At 34.3% G+C, this 17,810-nt stretch overlaps 3 protein-coding genes across 4 annotated transcripts; 2 read left to right on the forward strand and 1 right to left on the reverse strand.

The window, feature by feature from the left end:
* Window positions 1-438: 438 nt before the first annotated feature.
* Window positions 439-3,726, forward strand: LOC120338815 (uncharacterized). Its single transcript, XM_039406774.2, has 3 exons — window positions 439-634; window positions 1,308-1,466; window positions 2,286-3,726. Exons 1-3 carry the CDS (start codon window positions 535-537, stop codon window positions 2,942-2,944), a joined length of 918 nt encoding a protein of 305 aa, XP_039262708.2. The 5' UTR covers window positions 439-534; the 3' UTR covers window positions 2,945-3,726.
* A 43-nt stretch (window positions 3,727-3,769) lies between these two features.
* LOC120338816 (uncharacterized) lies at window positions 3,770-7,288 on the forward strand. The gene is made up of 3 exons (XM_039406775.2): window positions 3,770-3,906; window positions 4,296-4,454; window positions 4,996-7,288. The coding sequence occupies exons 1-3, from the start codon at window positions 3,807-3,809 to the stop codon at window positions 5,640-5,642; spliced, it is 906 nt and encodes a 301-aa protein (XP_039262709.2). The 5' UTR covers window positions 3,770-3,806; the 3' UTR covers window positions 5,643-7,288.
* A 3,080-nt stretch (window positions 7,289-10,368) lies between these two features.
* Window positions 10,369-17,221, reverse strand: LOC120339032 (uncharacterized). Of its 2 annotated transcripts, none has more exons than XM_039407074.2 (6): window positions 15,194-17,221; window positions 13,599-13,718; window positions 13,170-13,362; window positions 12,790-12,978; window positions 11,628-11,738; window positions 10,369-11,130 (listed from the first exon to the last, which is right to left on the reverse strand). In XM_039407074.2, the coding sequence occupies exons 1-6, from the start codon at window positions 15,337-15,339 to the stop codon at window positions 10,906-10,908; spliced, it is 984 nt and encodes a 327-aa protein (XP_039263008.2). In that variant the 5' UTR covers window positions 15,340-17,221; the 3' UTR covers window positions 10,369-10,905. The 2 variants fall into 2 exon arrangements, with proteins under 2 accessions (XP_039263008.2, XP_039263009.2); XM_039407075.2 differs by lacking the exon at window positions 15,194-17,221 and adding an exon at window positions 14,349-14,832.
* Window positions 17,222-17,810: the final 589 nt, after the last annotated feature.

Genomic DNA, 17,810 nt, shown 5'->3' on the forward strand with positions numbered 1-17,810 from the left:
TATGACGTCACATGACTGCGTCATAAAAATTAACTTAAATCCGGCTACGATCAAAAAGTTGAACTATGGCAAATTAATGACTCTCAATGGCATAGCAATATCATTAGAAAGTTTTTCACGTTTTTCTCAAAACAGCTAAAAATGACTTACGCAATTCGGTTATTAGCGTGACGATATATAATTTGTTTTTACATATACAATTAAATGCAATAGAAAACATGATTAAACGTGGGGGTCGGGGCGCCAATTTTATATTTTGCCCCGGGCGCAAAATATGCTGGCTACGCCTCTGCGTCAATACGATATGATAGTCGTTGGTTCAAACAATACGATTATTTTAGCCTGTAGGATTTTAGTGCCACCTAGTGGAAAAAACTTTGTTACATAACATCCATTTTTTCTGGGTTTTTTTTCAGCATTTTTGTTTTCTTCACTTTTGACGATCAGTTGATTACTATTTGGCGTACGTGTCGGATCTTGATCTTTGTCTATAACAAGACTGTTTATTCTGAGTTTTAAGTTTCTCGCGGCACCATGTCTTCCAACTTGGGCGTGCTGATATTCTTCACGATACTTTCAACCGTTGGATTTATTATAAGTTTGGTTGTACCTTCACTTTCTAACATTCCAAACAGTAAGTTGTTTATGCTGTCAGAGTGCGGCATTGTTTAAGTGTTATTTACCGTACGGGTACCGTATCACTGTCAGACTATGCAGAAATTTAGCATAATAATGTTATTAATCGAATTTGTATTGTGCCCAATTTTATCGTTATCTGTCTGACTGTATCAAAATATTGCAATGCCGGTACTGCTGTACTGGCTTAATATATCATAGGCTATTTAAGATACGGTAGGTACGGTACCGGTACCGGGTACTAGTACGGTACCGTACTGTATGCGAGATGTCTGAATGTAGAAACCCATACTACTGTCTGACTGTACTAAGTGTTTGAGTCGTCTGATGGAGTCCCTGTGCCCAGTAGGTAGTTTGTGCCGTATTGCTGTATTGAAATGGACTGATGGAGCTAGATTCTAATTTGGTAGCTCCTCTGCCATGGTTTTTCTATGAATAAGATTAGATTAAGGTAATCGGTTTCATATCACAGTGTCAATGGTATTCTGGAGGAGTTGAATGATGTATATAACAATATATTTTTCATGATTTTCATTTTTCACTTCACTTACAGACTGAGTGAAAAAGCATGTGTGATCTAATTCTATTATACTCACATTGGTGCATTATTTAGAATCTGTTTTTATACTATAATTTACATTATTTATCTTGGTTACTATTTCTGTATTTAGATGGCTTTTTCAACAATACGATTGGATCTGTTTCTGCCAAGTATCCAACCGATGTTACACCAGCAGACTACGCATTCTCTATCTGGGGTTTGATCTACCTATTCCAGATAGCTTGGCTCAGTTATGCTTACAGTTGCATGTGCAGATCTAACAAAAGTGGTAAGACTTAATATATATTTTGTTTATTTTGAGTTGTTCACCTAAAGTAATGGTTCCCAATCTCTTTGTGAAACTCCTCCCTTTGCATATTTTAGAACACCTTTTTTCTCCCTCCCTATGAATAAGTAGTTTATTATCTGTATATGAATGAATAAGCATTGTAGTGAATAACTAGTGATATTGAAAAACTAAAGAATATCGGTAATACTACAACGAATACAAGGCAAAATTTCTCTCCTGTTGGGAAACGTTGACCTGAAGCAATAACACGAGAGCACAAATTATCAGTAGAAAATTGGGAATAGACTGGCCTAATCTTCATATTTATTAAAACTGCTATAACTAAATATAACCATATTAAATATCCGGTTTCCATATATCCGATTCCTAAATTAAAAATAAAATTATTAATTGTTTGGTAACACTCATTTTTTCATTGAGCATTCTCTCATATCCGATTTTAAAATTAAAAGTGAAATTATTAATTTTTCAATTAGAATCATTTTTCCATCCGGCTTCGGTGTATAGGTTTTTAAAGCATAGGTCAGATTTGAAGTCAGAGTACAAATAAATTATAGGTTTGATCCATCTGCAAAGATTAAGAGTAGGCGAGTAGCAATTAAAAAATTTGCGTCTTATAAATTATAATCTACTAATATCATGTCTTACATAATCTATATAAGATTGATTTGACGATTTATATGTTTGTGATGCTTTTGGATCAAATTAGTAATACTTATATTTTATAAGCCTATCTTTATTTTATGTAACCTATCTGGTACTACAGTTGTTAATATTTGATTTTTTTTTATATTTTAGGAGTCGTATTGGCAAATCCAGTTGTTCTGCCAATCAAGTTCCATGTTGCTTGGCTCGGAACTTGCGTTTTTGTGGTATTGTGGACCTTCTATTTCTTGGCTGAACAAATTCTGATCTCTGCTGTGTGTCTCCTCATGACAACACTCTTCGGCTACGCTTGCTCTGCAATAAACGCGATTGCTACCACAGATAATGAGAAGCAACTTGAAACAGAATCGCCTGCAGATTTGATTTGCATTCGTGTGCTGATTCAAAATGGTCTTGACTTGTTTTTCTCCTGGACAACTGTTGCAACATTGATTGGCCTGGCTATGACTTTGACCTACGACCCTAATGTTCCGAAAAACTACTCTCAAGAAGACGCTGGCTCAATCTGCTTATACATACTTGGAAGTCTTGTCATTTTGTGGTCAGTACTGGAAAATACCAAGTTTTTCAGCTTGTTCAAATACGTCTATGCATGGTATTTTGTTCTCATTTGGGCTTTGAGTGCACTGATTGTCAAGAATCCAGATGTAAGCCAGAAGAACACCATTATTACCATCGTGATTTTGTGTGTTGCTGTTGTCTGCCTTGCTGCGAAGATTACAGTGTTTTGTCTCAGGCCAAGTGTTGCATACAAGAAAGTGGAGAAGTACCAGATGTTTGATACTAAATGAATTTTTGTTGACTGATACTTATTGACGTTGGGAACATGGACAGTGGACACGATTGAGTTTTTTTTCTTCCTTTTCATAATTTTTGTCATTGGTAATGCAAATTGATTCTCAAGTTTAAATATAGATACAAATCTTTATAGCCAGTGGACTGTTTTTCTTTGTTATTGAATGCAATTCAAACTCATATTTTTTGCCTTATTCCTATAAAAGATATACCTAGTATAGTAATCATAATGATGCAATGCAAGTTAAAGATCATTTTTGTTTTTCTTTATTCATGGTTTATTTAGTTATTGATCATTGTGGGATGTAAATTTAAGGGTCTTTGAAACAGATGGAATATTCAATGTAATGAATTGGTCTCTTGGAAGGCAATAACTCTATATTTTTATAACCTTAAAATGCTTATTACAGTTCTTAGTTTTTTGATAGTAAATATCAACCATAAAAGTAAATACGGTTTAAAATCATTCTTACAACATGCCTTGATTTGAGATGCATTGAATATTCCAGATTTAAAAATTGTTTTTCTGTATTATATTTAGTTTTAGTCACCCTTATATCAGCAATCCATCTTAATTGAGGAAAATTTCTCAGCGTTACATTTGGCACAATTACTCCAATTGTGATGTCAGTCTTGAGATTTAAGTTTACCATTTTTTGAATTTATTAGAATTGATTTTGTCATAACTGTGGTATTATACTTATCAATGCAACTACAGTATTTTTGTTTTTGATTGATTTTTCTGTAACTGTAACTATGTTTATTCATTCAATTTAGATTTCTAATATAGCCTAATCCTTAGGTGCTAAGTTTTGGTTCTGTTTGATTTTTGTTCCGGTGTTGAGTCGAGAAAATACAATGGCAGCAAATACTGTAGCTGTTGTGGGTTTTACTATTCTGTCTGTCCTGGCGTTCATTGTTTCTACTGGAATTTCAATCCTTACAACAATACCAAATAGTGAGTGCTAAATTTTTGAGTCTAACGCTTGTTTGTTGACATATTTTGGCCTATTTTTTAGTTATCAAAACTACATATGCAGTTAAACCTAATGAAATAATTGTAGTTCAGTTTTTGGAAAAGTAATATTGATGAAGAGGTATCACATCACCGTCCACCGATAGTAATCTAGATTAGACTCCTATATATAATCTACAATCTGATAATTTTCTTTTTGTTATAATTGTTAATTGTATGTAATTGTGGTATAATTATTGGCCCGCCTGTTTGTGCACATCTAGTCATTTACCCTTTTAGTTCAGCTTTGTCTAAAATATTGACAAAGATTTTTCAAATCATTTTTTATTGGTTTAGGCTGGCTCCAATTAAATTTTCCACAAATTTTTCAGATGGGGTTTTCAACAACAGCATGGAAAATCTGTCTCTCAAATATACAACTGACATAACCCCTGAAAAATATGCTTTCTCCATCTGGGGTTTGATCTTTCTCTTTCAGTTGGCCTGGATTGGTTATGCATTGAGTTGCATGTGCAGGAGAAATAAAGATGGTGAGTATTGTAGTTATACCATCATCTTGAGTTGAAATATTGGTCTCAATTTGAAGTATGTATTAAAGTTTATCGGATGATTCTTACGTTGATTACCCTGCGTGGGTTCGCACGTTCGAATCCTATGCGGGATGGTTATGTGAGAGAGGATTGCTGGACTTCTCATTGCTGTAGGATAGTTCACATATTCGCTGGTCAGTTATGGTTTCCTCCACCATGAAGTCCATGCTTCCGAAAACAGTCCGTGGTTCATCATAGGATTAAGACGGTTTATCCACTTTCCTCCCACCGGGATGAATATGAAAATTCGATCCATTGTATGTCTGTGATAGCAAAGATATGGTTTATCAAAGAAGAGCTTGTCTTTCCCTAAGGTTGACTATTTCCTTTGAAAGTGTAAATGTAGTTATTAAATTCCTATTGTTATTAGATTGAAAACTCTGAACTGATTATGTGGGTTCTTGTTTGAGCTGCATTGATAGCATTCAAAAGATCATTTCACTTTTAAAGTTTCTAATTTCTATTTCATAATTTTTTACAGGAATGGTGCTTACAAATCCATCGGTATTGCCAGTTTCATTTCACATCTGTTGGATAATATCAAGCGCTGCAATTAGTTTGTGGAATTTTTATTTCTTTGATGAACAAATGCTGTTTGCTGCTTTGTGTTTGGTCGTGACAACAGTTTTTGGATTCTCTGCTCTGGGTATCAATGTCTGTGCCACCGCTAGTAATGAAAGGCGCATCCCGAGAAGTGATCTGATTTGCATTCGTGTGCTTATCCAAAACGGCATTGACCTGTATTTCTCCTGGTGCACTTTTGCTACTCTTATAAGCATATCTGTTGCCTTGACCTATGACCCTAAAGTGCCACGTAATTACTCTCAAGAAGATTCTGGAACAATCTGTTTGTACGCTCTTGGAATAGTCATAATTGCCTGGTCAATCCTGGAGAATACAAAGCTGTATCGATATTGCAGATATGTTTACGCATGGTACTTCGTTCTCCTGTGGGCCTTAAGTGGAATCATCGTTCGAAATCATGATGTTAGTAAGAAGAATACCATAATCACCATCACTCTTCTTTGTCTCTCGGTTGTTGCTCTTATCGCCAAAATCACTGTTTACTGTTTGTCGGCTCCAACATCTTACAAAAGGGTGAAGAAATATCAACTTTTGGAAGAGTAGTATCACTAAATATGAACCGATTTGATCTCTGGAAGTTTATGGAAAAAGGAAATATACTTTGTTAATAATGCAGTATAGATTTGTATATCATAATTAAGCTATTTACGTTCAAAAAATAATCAGATGTAAAATTAGATCAATGTACTTTGTTAATTATGCAGTGAAGCTTTGTAAATCATAATTGTAGCTACTTAAATTGTAGATTTAAAATGTATTTAGAGTTCTAAAAAAAAATCAAATGTAACAATGAATTTTATGAAGTACCGTACCAGATATTCCAATATTGTACTTTTAAAACAAAGGGAATTAGAAATATAAATGTTTTTGCATAAATTCGACTTCAATCTTTGTTTGGTATAATGAGAAAATTGAAAATTAATTGGAAGAGATTTGTCTGTGTGTGATACCAACTGCTTATCTTTATCACTGATGCAGAATTGATTATAATCCTTATTTATATTACCAAAGATATCTGTTATGATGGATGCCATATTTATTCAGAATCTCAACATTCCAAATTTCAACATTGTTTTGTCAACTTTTTCTTGTACCGCAGTCTTGCATTTCTATTTATGTGGATTTTCGTTAATTTGATGTTTGTTATGATGGGTATGTCCACTCATACACAATGCAGAAAAAACATTTAGCTAAATAGAATACTAGAGGTCTTATTATTAAAGTTATGTAAAAAAAGTCTGCCATTCCTAGTATTTTTATTTCTGCTATACTATTTCATCCATTTTTTCAGCGGATTTCAATATGTAACAAATTTTATATAGTATGGTATGGCTAAAAATAAAATCTGTAGAAACAACAAATTTTTTATTGTTTGAACTCATGTTACTACATTGCATGTTGATAGTTTAGAGTTCTAATTTCAAAAATGACTATTTCTGGAATATATAGGTATCATAATTTTTTTATTTCATATTAGTTCTTCAATGTATTTCTCTACTAAACCGGATGTTAATAACAGGACACAAATTTTACTGCCATTTTTATGTACTTCTGAATACACACAAAGTATCGTAGTCATATAATTTTGAAGTCTGAATCTTCCAGTCTTATTCATTCTTTCTTTCATGGTCAATGGAGCATAGTTAGTACCCAGGATATTAATTCATGTGTATCGCCATACGCCCTTGTTGGTTTATGGTTGATCAATTTTTCAAAGAGTAAAAGTTGAATATAATGTTTTATTATCAAGAGCAAAAGATTCATTCTGGTACATACCGGTAGTAGTTATCATGTTTAGAAATGAAAGTTTTTTTTGCACATTCAGACTTCAATGCACACTGTTTTTCTTCTATTTATATTTTGTGAGTATTTCAAATGGTACTATTTTGGTAGTCATTAACACAACTTTATCAGCGCCCTTTCCCTTTTTGGGTTTCGATTGAAACAAGTGTGTATTAAATATGCGTCTTATTCTGCAATTTCAAAATGCACCCACTTTATCCATGGTTCGTTACCATTGGCCTCTTCAAAAACTTTCCATCAATTCAGCAATGTAGTATATTCTATTGCCCTGCTATGGTTGGCTTTCAAATTTCACCTTTTCTTCAGTTTTTGTTATTAGTTCAGTTCATTGTGTCTGTTCTTTCTTTTTGTGAAGTAGTATAGTATAATATATATGTTGCAGCAGATACAGCATTGTTTTGTTAAATAGGAAATAATTGGGATGAGGAAAAGACAATGATGTTGCAAAATTTATATCAGTTATCCGTAATTTATTTTATATGTTAATTTAAATTATATGTGGAAAAATATCATTCCAGGTTGGAGGGACATACGAGAAACCAAAAAAAAACATCATATACAGTTGCATGAAATATTACCACAGACATGGTATCACGCTAGGGTGTTTTGCAAGGTGATCTTTGCCTCGCAATCGCTACCAGCAAAATATTATTGTATGGTAAATGCAGCAAACTATATATTATTATAGAACTTGTTTGTCTGGTATAAATGGGCGCCATGCGAAAACAATGACTGATGCATCCTTCCGCCATGTGACTTCAAAACTATTGATTCCTTGGTTGTTTGAAGGATTATGCAATTGTTGACACATTTAGGATTCGTGGTATTTAGTCGCGTCATATACGCTATGGCAAGCTGGCCGTTTGTCGCTCGGTTTAAGCATGGAAATATTATCTATGCGGAACGATGATAGTTTTGCTTTGCTAAGTATATTTTGTGCAATAGCTAAATTCAAATTATGCAAGAAAAATATTTTCAAGGCAACATTACAGTTTAACTCACCAAAACAAACTGCGTTTTTCATAAACTAAAACATTTTCAATATTATGTAAGTTATTATTTCAGTTGGTTGAAATTGGAAATTGGCCGCGCAGTTTTAGAATTACATAATATTACGTAATTGGTATTAAGTTGCGTAACTTTTTTTTATAGTTTATATAATATCTATCCCGAGGCGCGTGTTCTGCCAGTTTGTAATTCCTATGTTACGTAATTTAATTGCCATAGGTCACACGCACACCGCTGTTTCAAAATTATGTCCGCAAAGCGTTCTAATCTTCCAAAACAATAACAGTTTATGTCAAGTACGTGATCAGGCCATAACATTTTGTCTAACGTACGCTAGAGATTGGCCAAGCATCCCCATTGTCAATTTCTTCAGTATAGCCCGTAGGAAGTCGCATACTCTCGAAAATTTCAGGCCGTAACTAAATTTTTCCCAAAATACAAAATACCTAGCATATGTTCCCGTGATTATAAAATATTAATTTCGCAATTAACTCGAATTTAGTGACAGCCGGGGGTCGTCAGTTGGTGAGCGCGTATAAAATTATCACTCAATGCATCTAATCAATTTAATATTGCCATATTGAAATGAAATACTGGAGTTGGGAAATAATATATATACACCTATTTTAAAGCAGTGTTTATATATATTTAGTATTTACAAACTTCAGACACTATACTTGAAGGGTTCTTAATTTATATGGATCTTGTATGCATATGTCGGATTTTGGGGTCGGGTTTGTTGTACCAAAATATTTTATGAAACAAAACAAATATGAAATAAAGTTGAGAGTGATGTCCGAGTCACACATCAGATGTTTTCAGAAAATGGAGCATATCGCCGGATGAGAACAGAACAGGCCTAAGTCACAATTTTGAGTTTTGAGAAAAACACAAAAAACAATTTTGAATTTTGTTGTTTTTGAATTTCTGGATATTCACACTTAGTAAAGACCTGAGCTTTGGTTGTTTTAATGTGGATGAGAATATTTTTGTAACAAATATTTTTTAGCACTTCCTTTCTGTTTTTTTTACCCCCATAAAGGACTTTGGCCCATTCTGTTTTCAACAACTTCTGAATTTTTTTGTATGGGATGCAAGGAAAAAAAAGGTGACTTAGGCCTAAGTTGCACTGAACTTATTCTTAGTGATGTAAGTTTCGGACATTTTATTTCGGATGTCCATGTCCATCATATTGGAACCTAGGCCTATTCTGTTCTTAACTTAACGAAATATACTCCAAACTATTCAAAAAAGTGAAATTTTAAAAAATGTGACTCAGGGCCATTCTGTTCTCACCCGGCGAGATATTCCTTCTTTCTTTAATTGTTTAATGAAAAATAATCGTTTTATTAAAATATAGTTGCCGATCATCGGAAATTATTGACATCACTTTCAAAACAGACAAATATTTACCTCTGATGGCGTAATATGCGATTTTGATCAAGAGTTTAGTTTCCAAACATTTGCTGAGTAAATATTTTTATCGTTCGGTCTACGCCACCGTGTTGTAGAATCGTTAGCGAGTTCAACCAAGTCTAGCGACATCGAATCGTAGCGTGATAGTGTATCAATTCACTAAAATAATCATATTATTAGGGCCACTGAAAGACGTCTATTTGCTCAACGCCGTGGAAAATTGTAGATTTTTCAACTAACTCTAGTTAGTAATTAAGCATTAAACGCGCATGTTGACTTATACAACGAGTTCTAATTTGAGCCAAAACCTACAGTAAAATACGAAACGAGAGCTATAAAACAGGCAATTAGATGACCTATCATTCTGGGTACAATGCGTTAATTATGGAACCATTGTTTTAAAATGACTTTTGATTGGGATCGAGAAATTTGTAGATCCGGTATCTACAACTAGGCGAAATGTAACTTGGATTTCGTCTATAACTGTGGGCCTTAATTTGGAACTGTAGATCTGTGGGCGGAAAAACTTTCTGTAAAAACCTATTCAGGAAGCCGTCTATTCCGTGTCATCCCCATTACTGGTGGACTGGTAGGAACATATCAATACTTCTCAACCTAACAAACAGTACAGAAAAAATCAATTACCATACAGCTCACTGAATGCAATCGGTTGCTACTGATAGCATCCGTACGTATTATCTGGTTGCAATGAAATTACTCTCGTCGATTCCGCCGGCTTTGGTTTTGGGACAGCCTCAGTGAAAATATGACTTGCATTCAAATGTAAAAAAGTAAAAGCGTTAACTTGCGTCTTTATTTCTGGTTGGCATGGGATTTTTAACTACCAGTTGATATGTTGTGCCAAAAATTGCCAAGACTGTGTATTTCAAAAAACACTATATATATATATATATATATGTCTATTTTATGGACAATATAAGCCTGCAAGAGGTAACATTTAATTTTAGGGCTTCCTCGACCTAAACGACTGTGCGTTAAATTGAAAAATCCTGGTCTGTTTCATACTAAAATAGAATTGTCATCCAATTTCCATTCCATTTATTCCAGGCAACAGAAGTGCCGACATTTTCCAAAGCAAATTAGGGTATCTTCTCCGATTTGAAAATCCCAGATCGGGTTATAAAATTACATTCCAATCCATCGTTCCCGAATGCGGCAATGAAAACACAAAGGTATTCATAAAGGGTAGCACAACACACCAAGCCTATTTGCTTTATAAAGGCTCATTTCTAGCAAAGCTTAGACTTAGACAATTGCACTCAAAATAATAAAAGACACAAAACTTCGCAATACCTCAGGATGTAACGCCTTGACCCAAGTTTGCATTATTGGTAAATTGTTAAAAAAAAACATAAAATTAGCGATCCCTCCTCATTTATTTATGATAAAAACTTCCGTACTCGCATCCGGGAAGCTGAAACATATTGTTAAAATTCCCCCTGCCTCTTATTATTCATAGATATTTCCATAAAATGAAATATGCAATGGCCATAGGTCTCCAATAGCCATGAATAAAAGGGATACCATTGTCATTTTGGGATACCATAGCTTTCGTCAGTTAGCGATACGTATTTTTGTAACGAGCTTCAGTATACTCTACGGTTGTAACGTTGCGATCATAGTCTGATGTGAAATTTTTTGAATAATTCCTACACTGTAATCCTGGAGCTTCGTACTCAATTTCATTCAGCTTGACTTCATAATTTGGATGAACGAAATAAGCTAACGATTGTCGATGCCTTTTGCGTTTCGATTCTTCAGTGGGTATCATGATCCGATGTTTCTGAAATTTATGTAAAAATATTTGTCGTCAATCATGGAGATGTAAGACACCAAATCAGAGAGATCTAGATCATATAATATAGGCGACAATAATCGCCTCAAAATTATAAGTTCGACCGGCCTTATTTATACAGACTTTCCGATTAATCAATCATCAAAGTCCATTCCTAATTATCTGTCTTTCCAACTAGTCAAAATGAATCGTATATGAATTTCAAAAAAAAAAAGATAATCACGACAGTTTTACTGGAGAAGGGAAGTTGTGGGTAACAAAAATTGGTAGGCGATAATTACAAAAGGTCAACATAGTAAAGCTATTGTAATTGTGGGCTTTTTTCAAAGCTGTTTGATTTGACTCGTGTTTTAGGATTTGAGCCAGATTTCCCCAAGAAATTACGCTAGATCAAAACTTTAAAGTTCCTTAAGAGAGTAGAGTTTCAATGCACCTTGGCTCAATATTAAAAACTCAATGATAATTATCTATAAAAATAACCAAACCGTTGACTTCAATCTTCCATTTGTCCAAAACTGCAGCAAATCGCCTATGTTTACAAGAACTGTTCCTGGAATTGGTTTTGCCTCAATGTATTCTCCGTCGTATGTTTCGACCTTGGAAAAATTCATATGTTGAAAATGTCTTTTCTCTAGAATTTTTTTGTCTTGAATTTGAAGAAAATGTTTAATTTTCGGTTGAATATTTTGTGGCATATTTTTTACAATATTTTTTTATTTTATTTTCTTTCACCCCAAGAAATAGCAGATATGTGTTGTACACGTATCGTACGAGGAGTAGGGTGGATAAGAAGATTAAGTCAACAAATATGCCAACGTTTGAAGGAACCATAGGCAAAATTACACTCTACCTCAAGCGTTTCAAATTACTTCGTACCGGTTTCGGGTTGGTTCATGGATTTGAAAACGGTGAAAATGGTGGATTTTAGAATACGATCCGATCCCGGGTCACTAGTTTTATCAAACGAAAAACACACCTATGATAAACTGTTTATCACATTGGCTAATTCAGTAATCAGAATATCCGCTTACAATTCTGAAACAACTTAGTCAAGAGTGAGAGTAAGTTTCTTAACACATATATGGCTTTAAACCCATAATCATAGCCCTAACGCAAGTAGAAAGAGTAACAAAATACATTGTTTAGTTTAAGAAGTTTCTAAGAAGTATATATTTATAACAAAATCTGATACAATACATTGTATTTTTGATACACTGCACTTGTGATGTACTACAAAGTTGTAATAAGAAAGAATAATTTTCATGCTTTCATGAATCTGGACCGATGCTATAGATCCGGACAATATCAACAATCCATATTTTTTGAGTCATAAAATAACACTTAATCTTAATATATAAAAACTGGAAATATAAAACATATGTAATGCAACTTCTTCACTATGGGTAAGAACTAGTTCATTTATTCAGTCTGTAATGGATCCTTAGCCAGTGTTATGGGAAAAACAAACTTCCGCTTTTGTGCAGTTTAAGTAGGTTATATTGTGTGCATAATTAAGTATTACAGTAATAATAAAAACACGGAAAAAAATACAAAAAAAATATCCCTCCCCAAGAACGACCATATTCCTCCCTGGAGAGAAATTCCTCTCGGGTTAAAACTATTTCACAACGAAAACTATTTTCCAACCTCTAGTCCTCCAATATCGTCTTGAAATAGCAATGTCATTGTTCCAAAATCCGAATGTTCTCCAAGACGAATCTGGTTTGATTTTACATCTGCATTCTCAGGAACTGATGGATAATATAATGATCTTAATGTTGTGTAGTTGCGTTCTTTTCCTATTCGTGAATGGCATTGGAGAAAGTATTCTTTGTCCTAAAAGGTAAATGCAGTGACTTTATACGGGTCGCAAAAAACATGTTAAAGATTTAACATACATTGAAATGGTTAAAACGATTGAAAGATTGAAACGGAAAGACGAATACTTCAGCTTCAAATCATCGACGGATTCATGGCTAGTTTAGTTTCTAAATCTAAAATTACCAACATTCGTAAATTTGACTTACTTTAATTTTCATTCCTGTTGCGAGAACCTCGAGTATTCGCATTGAAAGTTTCTTGCATTCCTCAAACAATTTCATCAAATTAGTGGAGAATCCTGGCACTTCGACATCTGGCCATGATATTTGTCCGGAATCGAGCGCCATTCCACCAACCTGATAAGATTCTTTGATATCCTTTGGTCGTTGCGGATTTGTTCTAGTTTTAAAATAAGTTTCAATAAATGGATTCTGTGTTTGCTACACTCTATTATTAACATTAATTTAATCATCGATAAAATGTCATTTATCGCACCAGCTCTCTGTGAGACTAGACAAATTCTAAAATTGGGGCGCGGCCCAAGTTTAATAACCACTGATATCGAATTGTGCGTACAGTGCTTGTAACAACATGTTCATGCAGTCATTGTAATTCACAATTCTATCTAAGCTTACCCTTCTTTCAAAAATTCATGATATCCGCTATAATTTTCATCGAATTTATATTTTCGTTTTGCATCAGAACTCATTAGAAAAAAATGATTTGATACTTTCATGACGTCATCTACCAATTCACTGAAACAAAAATGAGTGAATCAGAGATTCTCGTAAGATTACTTGCATCCATCAGTTTGATCATTCAAATCAAAATGGAATACTTCCTCTATCTGTAGTCTGATGGCTCTTTGAAATGTCTAAAAAATATCTATCCCTGGCAAGAGATGTTAGTTAGATAATCGGCAATACCTTACGGTACTCACAGAAGTAACAGTAGTTCAGTGAAGAAAATTCCCTATCTTTTTAATCTGATAATAGGACCTTAGGCGTCGCTGCTTGATAATCATCTTTGGTTTCCCGCGGCTTCCCTTTCCCAGTAGAATTGCATGATTATATTTTTCCTCGAATAGTGTATGACGTATGTGATTGAATTTTTACTTCGATAAAATAAACTTGACTTGACATTTTAAAAATTCAACAGCAGGATTTATAAAGAAAGATCCATATGTACAGCGATTTAATTCGCTAAAAATGACTCTCATCCCTAAACAGTAAGTACAATTAAAATCGTTTTATATTTGATGGTAATATTTTAAAAACTTTTTATTTCGAATGACTGTTATTTTGTCTTGAAAATATTGCAAAAATATAGGACATCGAAAAAAAAAATTAAAAATCGTCATCTTTGAAGTTCAGGTCTTTACTTACCTTTTGAAAATCAAAATCAACCAAAAAAACTATTCTGGGCTATTCACAACGTACCGTGTTTCCCGAAAATAAGACAGGATCTTAATTCAATTCGAAAAATAACACCAGGGATTATTTGGGGGGGGGGGGCTGGTCTTTTCTTATCATTTATCAAAATTACAAAGTGGAGGATTACAAGATTTTCAAATATACAAAATATGAAAACCAATATTCATTTACCTATAACACGTTTTTGAGGGGGTTACAGTAAGATCATTTTCAAAATTCAGGCTAGGTCCTATTTTGGGGAAAATACGGTAGCGACTAGAAAATCCTATCTCGCATATGATAGAGTGCGGGGGAGTTTATCTAAACGGAAACACAATACACGCACGGTACATGTATATAAAATAAAAATAAATTTTCAGTAAATGACCGGATGTTATATATATATACGACCGGCAGTGGTCATTAGAGTCTGTTACCACTCGATACAATAACATAAGAATTCGTCGAAATCGGTCAACGTGTCCTAAAACAGTCAATCAGCAAACCATAACTTTACAATACTATATACACTGCTCATATTCACCCGAAATTCTTATTAAAAATGATGAATTTAGGTTAAAGTTATTTTAACTATGATGACAATGATATCATGGTGTACCATATAAGTTACTGAAGAAAATTATACAGAAACTATAATTGTATTCACCGCACAAAATTATATAAAAATTGAAATATTAGAACCCAAATAGGTTGCAAGCAGACGTACATATATATACATATATACCAATAGTTCAGATATTGACAACTATATTAAACTGTAAAATGCTTCACCGAAGGACCAGAATAGTTTTTCTCACCTTGGTACGCCACACTGCACGAGATAAACAAATCCAACTTCGGAAAATGCTTTGTATATTTCGTTTCCAACTGATTCCATCATCTCCTTTGAAACAAGATCAACTTCTAAACCACATCCGCTGAAATCTACCAATGGTATTTCCATATCAAATTTTTACTGAGCGAAGCTTCAACTGTGTGTTTTTTGATTCGGCCTACATACGTACAAAACTCTAATACCTCCGTTGATGTTTAAAAATGATTCATACCCTTACTCGGAAAAATAAAAGAGAAATTATAGTTACTATGTATAACGTTTACTTAACCCACTTGCGATCATCATTCGGACAGAAAACAAAGAAACGAGTTACATGATTGTATCGGGTTTCCACGTTTGTAACGGTCATTACGTAATTACTAAATTTTTTCATATAGCATGGTATTTGCGGACATGCAGCAGCTGGCAAATCACAATATTGTGAAGTCATATGAAGGAGATCAATGATGTGTCGAAGTTATAGTGACCGCAATGAACTCAACACACACGCAAGACAAGACGCATCACCATCAAGTAAACCACCAACTTCAACTTCTTAATTAATAAAGCTCTAGACCTAACATGGGCCAAATCCGACCCGTCGGGTAATTTAATCTGGCCCGGCCGATGCTGCCACCACCAAACGAAAACCAAATTTTGATGTTTTAGCTAATTCAGGTATCTCACGGAATTTGTAAAAATATAAATAGGAGGTGGAGGTGTATATATTGTTCATAAAATGTAAACTTTTCACGTCACACAATTTTATGGGCCATGTGGCCCGCCAGTCTAGGCGAGCAAAATTGTTGGCCCCTGTTTCAAAAACCTTGCCAGCCCCTGCTCTTAACTGTCGGCGTAAATATACTTTTAATTATTGAATAACTCATTTTAAACTCAATTTATCAACTCATGATACAAAAAAATAAGAATACACTAGACTAGTGATTTTCAACAAGTGTTCCGTGAAAGCCCTTTATGTATTCTGCTCTAAATTGATGTTATTTTCTTAAAGGGACAAAGGAACCATAATTTAATGAGCAGGTGATTGGTGTTAGAAATATTCTAGATTTCGATGCATGTTTTCCCGGGAATAGGCTTTCTAATGGATGAACTAACTACAAGACCGGGGGCGGCCCGCCAAAGCATTTTAATAGTCATACCAACTATTTGACAAAAATATAAATCTTCTAACAAGAGTCAGCATAGAATACCAAAAAGTTATATATATCCATTCGGGATATGTAAATTTATCACACAAAACGGTAATTAATGCGGAGATGTAAGAAGAAAAACCTGATCGGATTGTACGGATATAAACGTATAGAGTTAAATTACTATATTTAGACTATACAGCCGAGGCTTTTGGAACATTTTCTTTTTAAAATGGGAAGCAGGATCAACGTGCACTTTGTCTTAAAATTAGCCAATGTAACAGATTCAAAATATATTAAGTTAAATTTCACAAAATATTGTTAACAAATGAGATTTTTGAAGCCAGCGGTTTCTTCAGAATAAGTGCATGCCTGAGCAGCCCATCAATGCGATCATTTACGCACGATGAAGCATATATCACAGTCTGACACTTGTGGCAAGATATTTTATTACAAATTATTTCTAAGTCGCTGTTAAAGTCTGTTCATATCAAGTTTCACAGTTGACGCGTTGATAGTCGGGCCAAGAGTCTTAAAATCAGTCAGAAACAGCACTGATCACAGTTTCTAAAATTTTCAGAGTGTTGGAATTAGACCTTATAAGAGTCTAATCAGTTTTTGCAAGTTCTACAGTTTCTGGAGTACGAGATCACAATTAAATATGCAGCGGAGAACCGTATTTCGACTGTGACAGTTATTCTGATGCCCGGTGAAAAGTCGATCTGTAAAAAATAATTACATTGGTTCCAAGGAGGTCCCAAGTTACCTAACAATACCTAATAATATACAAGATCAAATATTAAGTGTCTGAGTTTTTTTACCACGTGGAAAGCAAGTGAAAATGTTCTAGACATAATACTCACAAACCATTATTATTCCTCTGTGTTTCGAATTAGATAAACAACGTACGAGGTAAGGCTAAAAAGAAACGGGTCTGACGTCACAGATTGCGCAACACGATTAACCATCGGTAATCAACACTTTTGTAGTGTGGCGTAATATGTGTTCTTTGTTTAACAGCAGTTTTGACACAGAATCGCAATTATTTTTGCTTTTCAGGATCCATAAGTGAATGTGATAAATTTCTTGTTGAAAAAAAATGCTGTGCGAGGTCTGATTGAGTTTTTCGGCGATAGGGGGTTCAATTAAAGAATGACGACTGAGCAAAGAATTACCATTGAATATTGTGTCAAACTTGGAAAAACGGCGACTGAGACTGATGTTTATGGAGATTCTTTCATGTCCAGAACAAGAGTTTTTGAATGGCACAAGCGATTTGTGGAAGGCAGGGAGGATGTGGAGGATGATCCGAGGTCAGGGAGGCCTTGCACTTTCACTACTGATACCAACATCGAAAAGGTTTGGCAGTTGGTTCGCAGTGACTGTCGCTTAACAATTCGCGTCATTGCCAACGAAATTGGGATGCACAAAGAAACGGTCCGCACCATT

The sequence above is a fragment of the Styela clava genome, chromosome 9 (assembly GCF_964204865.1).
Source record: "Styela clava chromosome 9, kaStyClav1.hap1.2, whole genome shotgun sequence".
NCBI classification, from domain to species: domain Eukaryota; kingdom Metazoa; phylum Chordata; class Ascidiacea; order Stolidobranchia; family Styelidae; genus Styela; species Styela clava.

Excerpts from the sequence above, each read along its gene's own strand:
- LOC120339032 (XM_039407074.2), bottom strand. The coding sequence starts at position 15,339 with ATGGAAATACCATTGGTAGATTTCAGCGGATGTGGTTTAGAAGTTGAT. Across the intron at positions 13,363-13,598 it reads CATGAATTTTTGAAAGAAGG|AACAAATCCGCAACGACCAA; the intron begins GTAAGCTTAGAT and ends TTTTAAAACTAG. Across the intron at positions 12,979-13,169 it reads CAACAGGAATGAAAATTAAA|GACAAAGAATACTTTCTCCA; the intron begins GTAAGTCAAATT and ends TTTACCTTTTAG.
- LOC120338816 (XM_039406775.2), top strand. The coding sequence starts at position 3,807 with ATGGCAGCAAATACTGTAGCTGTTGTGGGTTTTACTATTCTGTCTGTC. Across the intron at positions 3,907-4,295 it reads CCTTACAACAATACCAAATA|ATGGGGTTTTCAACAACAGC; the intron begins GTGAGTGCTAAA and ends CAAATTTTTCAG. Across the intron at positions 4,455-4,995 it reads GTGCAGGAGAAATAAAGATG|GAATGGTGCTTACAAATCCA; the intron begins GTGAGTATTGTA and ends AATTTTTTACAG.
- LOC120338815 (XM_039406774.2), top strand. The coding sequence starts at position 535 with ATGTCTTCCAACTTGGGCGTGCTGATATTCTTCACGATACTTTCAACC. Across the intron at positions 635-1,307 it reads ACTTTCTAACATTCCAAACA|ATGGCTTTTTCAACAATACG; the intron begins GTAAGTTGTTTA and ends TTCTGTATTTAG. Across the intron at positions 1,467-2,285 it reads GTGCAGATCTAACAAAAGTG|GAGTCGTATTGGCAAATCCA; the intron begins GTAAGACTTAAT and ends TTTATATTTTAG.